This window comes from Dasypus novemcinctus, chromosome 17, assembly GCF_030445035.2.
Source record: "Dasypus novemcinctus isolate mDasNov1 chromosome 17, mDasNov1.1.hap2, whole genome shotgun sequence".
In the NCBI taxonomy this organism is placed as follows: domain Eukaryota; kingdom Metazoa; phylum Chordata; class Mammalia; order Cingulata; family Dasypodidae; genus Dasypus; species Dasypus novemcinctus.
In genome coordinates, this window is record NC_080689.1 from 19,840,694 (window position 1) to 19,858,321 (window position 17,628).

At 35.1% G+C, this 17,628-nt stretch overlaps 1 protein-coding gene across 18 annotated transcripts in view; it reads left to right on the top strand.

Moving 5' to 3' along the window:
• Window positions 1-17,628, top strand: part of BIRC6 (baculoviral IAP repeat containing 6) — a 285,301-nt gene that overhangs the window by 252,628 nt on the left and 15,045 nt on the right. For 17 of the 18 annotated variants that reach the window (XR_011646085.1, XM_058278359.2, XM_058278361.2 and 14 more), the window contains exons 70-71: window positions 2,494-2,655; window positions 5,114-5,191. Coding sequence is in view for 17 of the 18 variants with exons in the window: in XM_058278359.2 (XP_058134342.1) it covers window positions 2,494-2,655; window positions 5,114-5,191 (240 nt within the window). In the remaining variant the exon portion in view is untranslated. Of the gene's footprint in view, window positions 1-2,493; window positions 2,656-5,113; window positions 5,192-12,896; window positions 13,075-17,628 lie in introns of those variants that run through there. The other variant, XM_058278375.2, reaches the window with a different exon arrangement.

Genomic DNA, 17,628 nt, shown 5'->3' on the forward strand with positions numbered 1-17,628 from the left:
TGAATTAAGTAAAAATAGCACAATAATACTTACTTTGCACCTTTGTGTTTTAACACAGTGATGATCTAGCTTAAATTCTAAGAAATTGTTGGGATCAAAAAATTCCTAAGGTGAAAAATTCTGTTATAACATTCATATATAATTCATGGGTTCTGTCTTCCTTAAATACACAGTTGACACTGTTGATCCTGGGACATTTGGGAGGGTTTTTTGTTTGTTTGTTTGCCTGTTTATTTTACTTTTTAGATAGTTTTTTCAGTAAAAATCTCAGACCTTTGGTATTTAGCCACAGTCTTACCTGTTCATTGTTACACCCAATAGAACCCTTTATAGCAGGGGTTCTTAACAAAGGGCCTTTGAGCTTTAATTGAAATTCAAAGAAACATTACTCTTGTGGGGATGTGTTGGTGCGGGTGTAATATATTTATTAAATAATACACAGTATAGCGTTAACTTAGTAAGGGATCTGTGGTTTTCACCTGACTGGCAATGGGGGTCGGTGGAACAAAAAAGTTTAATAATACCTGCTTATAGAATGGTAGCCTAGAGTAGCATTTTATCACTAACTGGACCACACAGGTTCAAATTGTGACTTTGTTGGTTTTTTCCTAAGCGTTATGGTGTCCCTAACAGATCCCAACATAGAACTAACCCCAAGCATAAATCAGACTTTTTACAAATTGAATCTCTGGTTCCACTTGCCTCCACACACCAGAGACTTTGTTGCTTATGCCTTGCACAGTAAATATCTGTTGAATGACTCAAAAGAAATTAATTAAATCATTCTGGCACTCACTGTTGGATTTTCTACTGTTTTTAACTATTAGTATCCCTAAAGAAACACCTACTATTTTCTCAAAACCTTTTGGTCATAAGATGTTATATGGGAACTTTTTTCATGTTACCCATTTCTCTCATTACTCCAGAGATAAATAAAAAAGTAAGTTTTCTTTTTTTTTTTTTTTAAGATTTTATTTTTTATTTATTTCTTTTCCCTCCCCCTGTTGTCTGCTCTTTGTTCATTTGCTATGTGTTCTTCTGTGTCTGCTTGCATTGTCAGCAGCACCAGGAAACTGCATCTCTTTTTTATTGCATCATCTTGCTGCATCAGCTCTCCATGTGTGCAACACCACTTCTGGGCAGGCTGTACTTTTTTTCACGTGGGGTGGCTCTCCCTGTGGCGCGTGGGGCTCCTCTATGCGGGGCACCCCTGTGTGGCATGGCACCCCTGTTTGGCATGGCACTCCTTGCGCGCAGCAGCAGCATGCGTGTTGTCCAGCTTACCACACGGGTCAGGAGGCCCTGGGTATTGAATCCTGGACCCTCCATATGGTAGACGGACGCTCTTATCAGTTGAGCCACGTCCGCTTCCCTAAGTTATTTCTTAAAGCAGTAACTTATCTGAAGATTTGAAACAAAAAGCTACTGTCATACTTACTTTTTGAGATAGTGCTGGAATCTCAATTTATTTTTTAAAAAATTATAAATCATGAATAAAAGCACTCTGTAAAAAGGAACTTAATATTTTAAAAAGTGGCAGTGGACTTGGCCCAGTGGTTAGGGTGTCCATCTACCACATGGGAGGTCGGCAGTTCAAACCCCAGGCCTTCTTGACCCATGTGAAGCTGGCCCATGCGCGGTGCTGATGCACGTAAGAAGGGCCCTGCCATGCAGGGGTGTCCCCCGCGTAGGGGAGCCCCACTCACAAGGAGTGCGCCCCGTAAGGAGAGCTGCCCAGCACAAAAGAAAGTGCAGCCTGCCCAGGAATGGTACCGCACACAAAGAGAGCTGACACAACAAGATGACACAACAAAAAAGAAACACAGATTCCCGTGCCGCTGACAACAACAGAAGCGGACAAAAAGAAGACACAGCAAATAGACACAGAGAACAGACAACTGGGGTGGGGGGGGGAATTAACTAATTAATTAATTAAAAGTTACTTGGGGGAATAGATGCACAAGCAATTGAGCTCCTGCTTCCCACATGAAAGGTCCCGGGTTCGGTTCCCAGTGTCTTCTAAAAACAAACAAGGAAACAAGTGAAAAAACCAAATCAGGGACCCCATATGGCTCAGTGGTTGAGTGCCAGCTTCCCACTTACAAGATCCTGGGTTCAATCCCCAGCCCCAGTACCTCAAAAAAAATAAAAAAAGTTACTTGATATTAAGATAAACTTTCCTGCTAGCAATAGGTAGTTTTCTTTTAATATTCCATTTTCACCAAAACCAAATCACTTTAATTCTAATCTAAAATCATTTTCTAATCCTATATTACTATTATTTATTAATTTTTTTAGTAGGTACTGGGATTGAACCCAGGATCTGTATTAATTTAACTTTAAATTTCCTATATAACATATTCTGGGAGAGATGAATATAGGATATAAAAAGATTGTTTTTATTTCATGCCAGGGTGGGTTGTTTTTTTTTTTCTTAATATCAGTATTTAGGAATATAACATAGGCTTTTGTGTGTTTGTATACATATACTAGGTTCTGATAACTGGCCCAGCAGATACTCCTTATGCAAATGGCTGCTTTGAATTTGATGTATATTTTCCTCAAGATTATCCCGGTTCACCCCCTCTTGTGAATCTAGAAACAACTGGTGGTCATAGTGTACGATTCAATCCAAACCTTTATAATGATGGCAAGGTAATGTAACTACAATCTTTTACTTCTAGTGTCAATGTATTATATCCAAAAGCTCTTTGTAATTTGAACAGAAATTTTGTTTTGGTTATCTTCTCTTGCCCATGTGCACAGATTAGACTGAAAAAGAAGAAAGAAGAAAGCTGAGAGGGGCAGAAATTCTAAAGTGTTAAACAGTTTTAAGAAGTTACTGAGGGTCTGACTTATTCAACACATTCAATGGTTGATGGAGAGCTATCCCCACTCAGAATACAGTAGAGCTAGGTGTTTCTCTCTCACCATTTTTTACTTCCTGCATGTCTAATTCCATTTACTTCTTCACAAGTATCTGAAGGAAAATGAATGGCAAAAACATAGTACTCTCAACTCTGTGTTCCCTTTTCGTATGTCATAATTTTTCTTGCCATTATAACTGTTTGTTTTCTGTGATATATGTAATTGTCAACTTATTTTTTAGGTTTAAGATTATGTTAAAATGTTTTCACATTTTCTTGTATTATATAAATAGGAACTTGCATTCCCATATACTCTCCATAAAGAAACACTGAACAAAGGTATAATAAGAAATCTTCTCGTTGCAATAAACCTTTCAAAATTGGATTTAAATGAAAAATCATCACTTTTCAAAGTAATTTTGGACAGTTATGGGATTTCAACAATAAATTCTATGCTAAGAGTGTTCGGTGTTTGAAAAACACTGGAAGATAAGAAAAGATATACAGACTTCATAAGCAAACACTTATTTGATGCTGTAAGAATAGCAAGTACTTGGAGTTCTAGTTTATTAAAGATGCCCCCAAGTTTTCCCTTGGTGTTGCCTTCTTAATTTCAAAACTTACAGCCTGCCTTAGATCTGTGTTTGCAAGTTATCACTTTGTTCCCATCATTAGTTCAAATCATAGTCTTTTAGGTTTATTGCAGGAAATTTAATCAGAGACAGACCTTCCTTTCTTTGGAGTTGAGCAAAGAAAGGTATGCTGTTGCTGAGCAGAGAAAAGAAAATATCACTGTTGACTGTACTTACAAGAGAGACTGGAACCTGTATAGAGTTTTAAGTGAAAAATATTAAAACTTATTTAAGAAATTAGTTCTTTAAAATTTAGTGATAAAAGGAAGAAAGTGAGGCCTTTGGAGTCCAATATCCTCAGTTCAGAATACTGAATTTTATCTGCATATAACCTTCAGTCTGTAGACAGGGATAAGAATAACTTACCTGCCCATTGGTAGTCATGGTGATACCGTGAAGATCAAATGGGATGGTATATATGATACTGCTTTGAATAATACATAAGTCTTGTATTATTAAGCCAAAGGGGTGCTGATGGAAAGTACCAGAAATCTGTTTGCTTTTATGAAGGGTATTTATTTGGGGTAGAGGCTTAAGTCACAAGGCCATAAACAGTAAATTACTTCGCTCACCAAAGCCTGTTGCCATATGTTGGAGCAAGATGACTGCCGATTTCTGCCAGGGTTCAGCCTTCCTCTTCCTTTTAAGGCTCCATGGTCCCAGCTTCTTTTAATATCTACTGTAGGCTGGCATAAGGCTCATCTCTCTTCTCCGGGCTTATTTCTTTCTGGGCTCAGCTGCTCTGATCTCTTCACAAGGTCAGCTGTAAACTATCAGGCTCATCTGTTTTCCTGGGGCCTTTGCCATGTCTAATGAGCTGTCTCTTCCTCTCTATTCTTTTTCCTCTGTGTACAGATACAGGTCTTTAAATTATAAGTGAAATTACCTACTAAATGAATTAATGTACTTTGCATTATTGCTCCCACAGAGCATTGAAAGAATAATGAGGAGATGGACCTGTCTGCTTTTTCAAAGAATTGCTTATTTTCCAAATCTTTTGTGCATTATATGATTTTATAACTTTAACACTGACTTCCTATCTGAGTATACAAGTATGTAATATATCTCAAAGCGTGGTCCAAGGAACCCTAAGGAGTCACTAGAATTTTTAAAGGCATAGGTTGTCCCCTTTCCAATTTCAGTTTGTGGAGGCCAGATTTTATCCACATACTTTAATGAAAACAGTACATTGCAACAAATTGAATATAGAAGCAGATATGAAAATCATACTGTCTTCTATTAAGCCATATTGTCAAAATTTAAAAGAATTTACAGTAAACATGTAAAACAGTACTATTATTCCCACTAAAATTTTTTGTTTGGAAAAGAGTTATTTTTCATAAAAATATTTTTTATGTTAACTTGTAATAGGTGCTCATTCATTTTCCATAGTAAACAAATTGTAATGCCACACAGATTTGGATCACATCTAAATATTACCAGTTTGTGTTAATAGGTCAAACCTTAGGGTTTTGTCTAGTGACATAAAATTAAGGTACTTTGACATATTAGCATTTCATTTTTACTTCTAGTTTTATGACAGTTTTTTGGGGTGTTTGTTTTTGTTTTTAACTTATTTCAATTCAGTTTAAGTTTTTTATTCTTCTTCCTCAGGTTTGTTTAAGCATTTTGAATACATGGCATGGAAGACCAGAAGAAAAGTGGAATCCTCAGACCTCAAGCTTTTTGCAAGTAAACAGATTTCTCTAATAGTTTCACTTAGAAAATAAAGAACTAAATTTTTTTAATGTCCAGGGATAAACATAGTAAATTAAAAAAAAAACAAAGCAGTGCAATCTTATGTAGAGTTTAGATTCTCAAGTCAGGACATAAGGCAAAAATTGAGCATTGTCAAAATTACCTTTTAAAAAGTCCATAAATCGCCCTTAACGTACACTATGGTACAGTAAAATGCTTAATAAGACAGATTTGTCTGTCCCATCCCTCAGTCACTTTAAGACTTCAACTCATTGAATGTAAATGTGAATAGAGCTTACTACACTATCAATATTACATAGTTTTCTGTGTATGATATGGTCTTTTTTTTTTTAAAAGATATTTATTTCCTCACCTCTTACCCCCCATTGTCTGATCTCTGTGTCCATTCGCTGTGTGTTCTTCTGTGTCTGGTTGTATTCTCATTAGGCAGCTCCGGGAAACGATCCTGAGACCTTCCACAGTGGGAGAGAGGCAATCATTCTCTTGCGCCACCTCAGCTCCCTGGTTTTGCTAAGTCTCTTATTGTCTCTCCTCTGTGTCTCTTTTTGTTGCATCATCTTGCTGCCTCAGCTCTCCACGTTGGCCAGCACTCCTGGGCGGGGCAGTACTCTGCATTGGCCAGCTCTTCACCAGGAAGCCCTGGGTATTGAACCCTGGACCTCCTATATGGTAGACGGAATCCCAGTTGCTTGAGCCACATCCGCTTCCCTGGTTTGTCTTCACCTAGTTAATAAATGAAACTATAGTCTCAAAATTACTCTCTTGCAATTCATAACACTTGAAATATGTGGTTCTTGTTTTGCAAACTGTTTAATACACAGATTTTATTACCTGGTATTTTAAAAGTTAATATGCACAGATCACTTGCATTCATATAAAAAATATGTCACAGAATATCCCAGCAAAGTGATGGAACAGTAAACGTATTTATAACATAAATTAACTTTGCTGCTTGTTCATTTAGGAAGCAGGAACAACCATTGTTGGTAATAGTTTAAACTCACATTTAGAGCTCTGTGTTTATCTTAAGAAATACCATCATAATTTATTCCTGGGTAAGCCTATTAAAGGTGACCTACCCAAAAAAGATATTTTTCCTACATTCTTATTTTTAATTAGGTGACAGGTATTGTGAAAATAATTCTTATAGATATTACTTCTTTTGACTCTCTGCATAAACCTCATAGCCTCATCATGAGTTAAGTAACTAGTTCTGCAATACGGTTTTTCTTTTTTGCTCATGTTGTGACCAAGAAGAAATGCGATTACATGATTTGTGCAAATTAATGTAAGGAAGTTGATATTCACGACTTTAGAATACTTCTACAAGTGATACTTCTTCATTTTAAAAGTAATGAATATGTCAATTCTAGTCCAAAAACTTTAAACAGTTTTTCTATGTGTGCATGTTTTATTATACATGTAAATGTAATCTAAGCTTGTTGACGAGTTTAACTGTGAAAGGTTGTCCTGAGTTTCCAGAGATGTCATTCAGACTTACATTAGAATTGGAACAGATTTTTTAATTTTTTGCAGAATTTATATAGTTTATCATATAAATTTACTAGTTAAACTTTTTTTGTATACAATTTGATTTACTTTTAACTCTTTTATATTGACTGTGGCTCTAGTATATACCAAAAATTCTGTGAACTAAAGAAACTGATACATAGATTTATGTTTTACAAGTTTGGAGTCTTTAACTGCCCAGGCATGGAAATTACCTTTTCTGTATATCCCTGTTAAGTTTTTTGTCATATGCATATTTGCATATTTCAAACAGTCCTAAAAATGTGAATGAAGTATTTTTATGCTGTTCTCTTAACATTAAAGCATATCCATTTTTCCAAATCCCATTTTTCTAATTTTAGATTGCTATATAATAAACTTTTGAGTTCCTCTGCTAATTCCCCACTGTTGACTAAGTAATTCACTCCCAATTTTTTTAGTTTTACAAATAATATTGTTTCTATGTAATGTTTCTGATATAGTTTCCTGAGAGTAGATGCCTATGTCTGGGACAAGACTGATTTGAGGAAGGACTGGGGGAGGCTATAGCATCAGGGATTTTTTTTGCTAGATTTCATATTTATTGTTTTCTGTCAATCATTTGGGATTTGTTATCATGAACTATTTTGATAATAAAGCATTCATTTTTTATTATCTCTCACTGTAACCTTTTGAATTCCCTACCCTTTTGTATTTGAAAAGAAAAAACCCCATTGCTAAATCCTTATTCAGGAAATACCTCTGTACTGATTTTCAGCAGATTGCTTTGAAACATATTTTTTTGCTGTGAATTCACAAATTCAAAAATGAAGATAAATGAGAAAGTAATTCAACTCTTTATTCAATGTTTTTATATTTGATAATGTTCAGTTACTTAATATTGCCCAGCAATGTATTTACCTTATTTTTCAAATAGTTTGTCAAGTAAATATAGAAAATATTTGTTAAATTATTTTGTAAATAAACTTTAATGAATTTTCTCCACTGCTCTTGGTTAGGTAGATATTAACTGAGGGTACATAAGAAAAGTCCATGTTGTCCATTGATCTCAACATGTGAGAGTCTGGTAATTTGAGACTGTCTTCATTAATCTTTGTACTGTGCAGAATATAACCATTGTTTCATGAAATGTAACCTGTAAAACACTTTATCAATGGAAGTGAGGTGGTATCTGTATACCTCATGAGTTTTACTATAAGAGTTAAGTATAGTAATGTATATATTCTATAAAACTTTATTTCTACATTGTAAAATTATGATAATTAGTTTAGGAATCATTTGCTTGGAAGAAACAAACCTATTGGAGCTGACTTGAGGTCTAATATATAAGGGACCTCCAGTACACAATATTAAGAAATATAAGCTTGGAGGGAGTTAATCCTGCTAAATAGTAAACCATCTGGTGCCAAGTAAGCACAGTGTGTGTGAGAGAGAGCATGTGAACAAGATAGGAACTGACACCTATCTTGCTTATCCATTTTCTTTGCCTTTGTCCACCAGCTTTTTTCTTCACTCATCAGCATTCACAGTGCTCCTTCATTACCATCTCCAAAACAGTGGCCTCTGTCCCCAAATCTACCTCATCTTTTGATTCTGTTTTCTACATCTACCTAACTTGTACTTTCCAAATTCACCTTCCTCTTAAGAAGAATCTAACTAGCTTAAATTGGATCAAGTGAGTTTTAACCAACTAATTATGGGGTTATGTCATATGCAACAGTTTTGGATAGGGGTGTCCAATAAAAATACAATGTGAGCCACATATGTAATTTAAATTTTTTTAGTAGCCACTTTAAAATAGGAAAAAGAAACACTTGAAATCTATTTTATTTAACCAACCAAGTATGTCTAAGTATTATAATTTCAATATGTAATCAATTTTTTAAAAAATATCGAGGCGATATTTTACATTTGTTTTTCATTGTAATGCTTCAAAATCCAGTGTGTAGTTTATACTTCATCTCAATTTGGATCCTAAATTTTCATTGGAAATACTTAATTCGTGTTTAGATTTCATAAAAGTTTGTATTACAAACATATTTAACATATGTCTTACAAACATATTTAAGAGTTTTCTAATAACTAAATCAAGTATCAAAAATAATTTTTCTTTAATAGTCATATGCAAATTGACAGGACTGGTTTATCATTTTCAAAAGCATTTCAGTTTCAAAACTCTGTCCAAGTTAAGTATGTTTACTAATTCTCATATTAACTAAGTTTTAACATTAAATTCAGGGGAGTATTGCATAAATTGAAAGTCTTCTCCAAATGTGCAATATCACCAAAATGGTTTTCAAATTTTTTCTTAAAGTTTTTAAATCAAATTTACATATTGAGTCAGTTACAAGTTAAATTAGTCATATTAGAAAATGTGTAAAATCATTATTGGTGGGGTTTTTTTCCCTTTACTAGAGAAGTTGTGGGTTTACAGAACAATTGTGCATAAAATACAAGATACCCATATACCACCCCATTACCAACACTTGTATTGGTGTGGAACATTTAGTACAAATGATGATAGAACATTTTTATAATTGTATTATTAAGACCATGGCTTAACTTAAGGTTCACTGTGTAGTGTAGTTCCATGGATTTTTTTTATTTTTATTTTTATTCTGTTACCATGTATATAGTCTAACATTTCCCCTTTTAATCATATTTATATATGTATTTCAGTGCTATTAGTTGCATTCACAATGTTGTGCTACTATCACTGCCATCTATTACCAAAACATTTCCATTATTCCAGATAGGAACCCTATACATTTTAAGCCTTAACTTCCCATTCCCTATCCCTATCATTATTGGTTTTTAAGGGATTCACTTTCAACATAAATTCTTAAATCTTTCTAGCTAAGTCATAGATAACCTTTTACTTTCTTTGGGTTATCAAATTAACTTATTCTTGTGCAGTGTGCTCTCAGCGAGAAAATGTGAATCATACTGCCATTTTTTTATCTTTGATTATTGAATATTTGACAGGTATTCCTTTTGTTTCAAGTAAAGCTTGAATAGGAGTTACTAGTACAGTAAATCTTTGTAAAGCTCTTCTATGACTCAAACCTCAAGCATTTGCAAACAACACAATCATTGACTCCGGTGTCTTCTATTTAGTTAACAGTTCCATAAAATGGCCTTGAGTCATAGCATTGAACATGTATATCAAACAATGCTTTGATTGAACATGTATACTAAACAAGATCATTTCTACTATCACACAGTGGAAAAAGCAGTAAGGAAAACATCAGTCTCTTCTTTTTAAATTCCAATTCAGAATATTTACCTAACATAGTTGTAGCACCATACATTATGGTAAAAGCAAATTTTTTCATATATAGCTAAAATCCTTCTTTGAAAGATGTAAATTGTTCATAAATATCTACTCCATGAACTGGGTTTTTTCAGGACAAGAATTCACAAACCTTCCTTGTAAATTTGAAAGTCCTTTTGATACACAATGTATCGAGAGTATTAATTATGCTGTGTCTCAACTAAAGCTGAACAGAAGTGATGGCAATTTATTAAATTCTTAATCCATTCATTTCCTTTTGTTACAAAAGTCTCTTTTTTGTGGGCAGTTGTTTAATGGCTTAGTTGAAATTGTTTTACTTTTTTGTAAATGAAGATTTTAGTCTTTTTCTCAAAATGTCTAATTTTCCATAAGTGAAATAATAATTTGTTTTACTACCTGTCTGTAGTAGTCAGCCAAAAGGGTGCTGATGCAAAATACCAGAATTGATTGGTTTTTTAAAGGGTGTTTATTTGGGGTAGGAGCTTACAGATACCAGGCCATAAAGCATAAGTTACTTCCCTCACCAAAGTCTATTTTCACATGTTGGAACAAGATGGCTGCTGAGGTCTGCAAGGGTTCAGGCTTCCTGCGTTCCCCCTTCCAGGGTCTTGCTTCTCTCTGGGCTCAGGGTTCTTCTCTTCCCAGGGCTTTCTTCTTCCTGGGCTCAGGGTTCCTCTCTTGACAGGGCTGCTTCTCTTTCCTCTGTGTGCTTACTTCCCAGGACTCCAGCATCAAACTCTAACATCAAAACTCCAACATCAACCCTGTCCTTTGCCATGTCTTTTATCTGTGAGTCCCCACCTACCGAGGAGTGGGGACTCAATACCCTAATGTCATGGCCGGATCAAAGCCCTAATCATAACTTAAGCATACCCAGTACAGACCAGATTACAAACATAATCCAATATCTGTTTTTGGAATTCATAACCATATCAAACTGCTATACTGTCCATCTAAAAGTAGTTTTCGCTTTTGTATGAAATCCAAACCATTTTACATGCTGCCAAATGTACAAATTCAGATCCTGTTCAAAATTGATTTTAAAAATTTTATTGCTAATTATACTTATTTAAGGTGACTAATAATTTTATAGATTGCTTTTTGACTTTTAGAGGAAACTTTCTAAAATTCACTATATTTCTGAAAATGGCTCTTCATAGTATCTAGTTTATTATCTTTGGTCTATACTTATTTTTTTTTAATGAGTTTTTTTTTTAAAGATTTATTTTTATTTATTTGTCCCCCCCCTTGCCGCTTGCTTGCTGTCTGCTCTCTCTGTCCATTTGCATTGCATTCTTCTATGTCTGGTTGTCTCCCTTTGTTGCATCATCTGGCTGTGCCAGGGCCGTCAGCTGTCTGCGGGCACAGGCCATCAGCCCTCTGCAGGTGCAGGCCAGCTTGCCTTCACAAGGAGGCCCTGGGAAGCAAACCCAGGGCCTCCCATATGGTAGATGGGAGCCCAATCAATTTAGCCACATCCACTTCCCTATACTTATTTTTTTTAACTAGAAAAAAATAGTTTTATTATAATTAATCAGATATATTTCAATTTTAATCACAATAAGAATTACTTAGGTATCATTGTAATTCATACTGCAGTATTCAAATAAACCATTACAACATCATATCTATACGTAGAAAAAAAGATCATTCAAATTGAATCAGTCTTTTAACACTGAATTTGGAGATGTGTTTATTTGTAGTGCTACAAATTATTTACATGCCTAGAAAACATGAACTACAGTACCATAATAATATCTTACATGGTACAGCAGTTAACAGTTAAATGTCCTACCAAAACAATAAAATATTTATTAAAATTGTATGAAACTTTGTGACCTGAAGAATACTTAAATTAACTCTTCTAGACAGCATGTTTAACTAATCTCTAGTTCTCTAAAATAATTTGTTAATGATATCATCAATGTATCATGGTATGGTTAAGGATGGGAGATTAAAAGCTATCCATGTTGCTGTTCCTCCTTTCCAAAATCATAGCAGGTACTGCTGGAGATAGGCTTTTTCTTTTGAGTCCAGATGAAGCTTCTCAGTTCTCAGACAGGCAATCCTAGTCAAGACAATTGACACATGACACAAAGACCTCTTGAAAATAAGAGCCTTTCTAGAAGCATATCAAGCTTCATAGAATAGGAATTTCATCAACAAAAATGCAATCTGAGTAGCCAGTGAGCAGTTAACAATGTGAGTAGCAAGTAAGCAGTTGACATATGCAGTCTTGACCCATCACCAGTGAAATAAAAAAGAAATAAATACACTTCATGAAAACGTGTATTTTAAGAAGCAGCGAATATACCACTCTATACCAGGGTAGATAAACCTGGTTAAGTTTGTCAGTAGTACCAAACTTTTATTTATCTTTGAATTTTTCTATGCAAATAGGATAGAATCCATTGATACTGTGAATAACAAAATTAGAAGCTAGGTTAATGTTGGCATGTCATTGGTAACATCAGTTTTTGAGAATCAAAATTTTAATCATCATTGATAGTGGTTAAACAACTCTGTATATGATAAAATTACATAGAACTGGGAAGCAGATGTGGCTCAAGCAGTTGGGCTCCCATCTACTATATAGGTGGTTCAGGGTTAAATGCCCAGGGCCACCTGGGAAGGGCAAGCTGACCCACACCGTGAGCTGGCACACATGGAGTGCTGGCACACATGAGTATGCCACCCTGCACGGGAATGCCACCCTGTGCTGGAGTTCTGCCCCGCGCAGGAGTACCGGCTGATACAGAGAGGTGGCGCAGCAAGATGATGCAACAAGAGCCACAGAGGAGAGAAAATAAGAACATGTAGCAGAACAGGGAGCTGAGGTGACACCAAAAAGTAATCACCTCTCTCTCACTCCAGGAGGTCCCAGGTTCGATTACTGGAGCAGCCTAATGAAAATACAAGTAGACACAGAAGATCACACAGCGAATGGACACAGAGAGCAGACGTTGGGGGGGTGGGAGAAATAAATACATAAATCTTTTTTAAAAATTACATAGAACTGTAAGCACACACAGCTGGTATGTGGAAAAACTGATGAAATCTGAATAAAATTTGTAATCTACTTAATAGTATTTTACTCGTATTTTCTGGTTTTGAATAATGTACTATAGTTTTATAAGATGTTAACATTGACAAAAAAATAAATAAAAATGTCAGTGACCTCAAAAAAATAAAAAATAAAAATGCCAGTGACCTCAAAAATTAAAAATTAAAAAAAGTTAACATTGGGAAAATCTAGGGGCAAGGTACACAGGATCTCTGTACTATTTTTGCAATTTCCTGTGAGTCTGTTTATTTAAAAATGAAAAGTTAATCAAAAAATATTGGTTAGTATGCATTGTTGTATGATTGCGAACTTGTAGTTTTAATAGCGTGCTTCTCCATTCTGCCAAAATTTATGAAATGCTCTCTGAAAGCTCTGTGCTAAGGGTTGTCAGGAGTACAAGTAGGCTAAAACAGTTTCCACCTTGAGAGAGCTTATCTAGACAAGAAGGAAATGTAGAACTTAGGATTGTTTTGGAAAGCAAAATGTGGTATATTGACCCTATGAGAAGGAAAAGATTAAACATGATGTTTCCCTTTGAGAAGAAGGTTTTACATACACAAAGTGACATTTCACCTGGACCTTGAAAGTTAGGTACAGTTTCAAAAACAGAGATGAAGACAAATGGTATTGCAAGTAGAAAGAGCATAAAATGAGCAAAATGGGTACAGATAAGAAAGTATGAGCTATATGTTCAGGACCCAAGTTTTCTGATTTTTGGCTAGAATAATATAGGATATAGAGAGAAGATTAAATGAGGAGAAAAAAGCTAAAACATTATTTGGGGTTATATTATACAGCGTCTTTGTGTCAGGGTTTTTAGGGTTTTTAAATTTTCTTCCCCCCACATCTCCCACCCTGCTGGGGTTTTTTTGTTTTTTGTTTTTTTCTGTCTGTCCATTTACTGTGAGATCATCTATATCTATTTCTCTTTTTGTCTTCTCCTCTCATTTTTCTCCTCTAGGATTCACCAGGATTCAATCCTGGGGACCTCTGATGTGGAGAGAGGTTCCCTGTCAATTGTGGCAGCACAGTTCCTGGTCTCTGCTGCGCTTCACCTTGACTCTCCCTTTCATCTCTCTTTTGTTGCATCCTCATCTTGCTGCGTGACTCACTTGCACGGGCACTCGACTCATTGCGCGCATACTGGCTCACCATGCAGGCACTCACGTGGGCACTCGGCTCACCATGCAGGCACTTATGTGGGCACTCAGCTCACCTCACGGGCACTGGCTCACCTTGCAGGCTCTCGGCTTGCCACATAGGCATTCAGCTCACCATGCGAGCACTTGCATGGGAATTCAGCTTACCATGTGGGCACTCAGCTCACTGCATGGGCACTTGGCTCACTACATGTGCTTTCTCTTCTTTTTCACCAGGAGGCCCCAGGAATCGAACCTGGCTCTTCCCATATGGTAGGCGGAGGCCTTTTCACTTGAGCCACATCCACTTCCCTCAGTAACGGTTTTGATTCTATTTCCTAGGCAGTGGGAAACAAGTCAAAGTTTCTTTCAGGTGGAAAGACCATTAGTGTGGTTGTGCATATGTAAAGCATTAGTGCAGGAAGGATGGATACCGGGAAGCCAGCTAGATTATTAGAGTTGTATAGTAAGAGGTGGTAGAGGACCTGAACTAGGGCAGAAACCATGGTAATAGAAGATGGAGATAGAGATTTCATTTGAATAGCCTACTATGAATAAAATGACAAAATAGAATTCCAAGATAATCTAGAAAATAACTAGTTTTCCACCATGAATATAATACTCTTTTCCTGTACCAAACCCTGTGTGTGTAATGGATGACATCTAGATTATTAAGGAACTGCTGTATATATATTGAACTGAAGTTTAATTTCAAGCAAGGAGGTTATAAAAATATTGCAAAGATACATTGACCTCCTGGAAAAAATTATCATACAGTAAGAGCATAAACTTCTTAGATAATTTTTAGATAAGACCCCAGATTCTCTCAGTTAAAAGTAATAAGGGGACTAACCACCTGCTTTCCATATACAAGGTCCTGGGTTCAATCCCCAAACTTCCAAAAAAAATAAAATAGTAATATGTCAGAACCTGCAGTTAAAAATAACATACCAGAATCTTTTGGCTAAAGATAAAAATCAATGGATAATTCTAACTTTAAAATTAAAAAGATTTAACCATTTTTTATACCAGTACCCAAATAGTAATAATGATTAGTATTTCCACAATTGAAGCCAGATTATGTCTTTGCCCCTTAATCATAAATTTGAAAACATAGCTCTCTAAACAATATTACTGTCAGTTAACATTTCTAATATTACCATAGAGAATAATTTAAGGGAAACCTTTTTTGTTTTGTTTTGTTAAGTATTTTCTTCAAAGGGCTATTATGTGGGAATTGAACAGCTTGAAAAGGTTAAAAGAGTATTTTCTTGTAGTGAATGTATACCTTATGAGATTAGAATCTCTAGAGCTGTAATAATTTAGCTTCATGGCATAACAGAAAGAAATGCTCATCATAATTCTTACTTGAAGTGGTGGGAATTATATGGGTTTGGGCACTTAAAAAAAACATGCATATCTCATCTAAATGAATATGTCTATAAGAAAATAGACTTTTTAAGGGGAAAATGCTTCTGTGGCAGAAATAAAAGATGCTATAAGATTAAAATTTTACTCCCTTTTAGGAAAATATATAACTTTTCACTCAAGGTGAATTCTCATATATATGTACATGTGTGTATTTCCTAGACATGCAAGTGTTTCTCTGTTCTTTTTTTCCCCAATGTATGTAACAGAATGTGTGGTATATGTTGTTTTATATCAGAAATAAGTGCCACCAGGCAAGAATATATTGCTCTTTGCTCTATTTTTTAAAATTTTTTCTTCAGAATCAGTTGACAGAGCCTCAGAAGAAATTACATAATTTTGTTTTAGTTAGCTTCTCAGACACAAAGTTGGAGTTTTACACTTTATCAAATGTTCATAAAGAATAAAATTGTTTTCTTTTTGCCACGAGTGTCTTCCAAGCAATATGTTGAAGTTGCAGATAAATTTTTAAAAATGATTTCCAGAACATTTTGAGCAGTGACAGGCAGTTACTTAGCTTCTTTGCAATGAGACTATGAAAAGAATAATACTTATTTTCATAAATTCTGACATGGTAGGTTTTAAAATATCAAATAATTACATCATTTTTACCTTTTGATATATGTCTTGTACCCAGCACTAACCTAATAATAATCTTAATTATTTGTACAATGACAGTGTATCTCATTTAAAATCAGTAGTCATATTGTTTATTAGAACTTCATCAAGAATTCTTGCATTTTATCAGTCATACTAAATTTAAGTGTTACTCATATAATTGGTTGGTTTTTTTTAAAGATTTATTTATTTCTCCCCACACCCTCTCATTTTTTGCACTTGCTATCTGCCTTCTGTGTTTGTTCGTTGTGTGCTTATCTTTTTGTTTGTTTTTGGAGGCACTTGGAACCAAACCCAGGACCTCCCGTGTGGGAGGAAGAAACCCAGTCACTTGAACCACCTCCGTTCCTGCTTGTAGTGTCTCTCATAGTGTTTCCTCATTGTGTCTCTTCATTGCATCATCTTGTTGCATCAGCTGTCTCTATGCCAGCTCATCATGCCAGCTTGCTGTCTTGCTTGTTTTCTTTAGGAGGCGCCAGCAACTGAACACAGGGCCTCCAGTATGGGAGGTGGGCACCCAACTGTTTGAGCCACATCTGCTTCCCAGTATAATTGGTTTTAATGGGGCTGGTGTAGTAGATAGATATCGGAAATATTTATAATGCCTTGTGAATAGTTTGTTCCAATTAGATATTAAAAAGATGTTTGTTCATTTGCAAGAGTTAATAAATAGTTCATGTAATCAACCATTTATAAATTGTTCTAAATGTTAACTAGTAAGTTTTTACTAGTTTTTCTAAGATGTAAAGGTCTGGAAATCAGCCTGTGATTATAATGCTCCTCAATAGCATAATTTCCCATACAAGCATATACTTACCATTTTGAAGTGGCTCAAAGCATTTGCTAATAAAGAGTATTTTCTCCCTCACACCAAAGATGATATTATTTCCAGTAATGTAGTTTCTTCTGCAAATTATCATTTGGGTTGTTAGACTGTGTGTGGGTTTTTTTTTTGTTGTTGTTTGTTTTTTGTTTTTTGTTTTTTAACAAGGTACCTACTACCTCATACATGGAAAGCAGACACTCAACCACTGAGCTACATCCACTCCCAGTTAGACTGTATTTTACTTTGTTTGAAATATTATAACTTTTCTTAACTATCATATCAACTCAAAGAATAAAATTCTCAGACAAAATATACCATGAACCAAAGAAAATGGAAAATTAAGAATAATTTATCCCACTCATATTAATAGAAAAGGAACATAAATGAAAAGGGAAGGTGAAAAGTAGCTAATAATTGTGCCCTGGAAGGTTATTTCACAAGAATCTGACTTGAATTAAAAGAAAATGTATAGCTAAAGAAAAACCAGCTTTCTTCAATGATATAATTTGTTTCAAAAATTTCAAAAACATG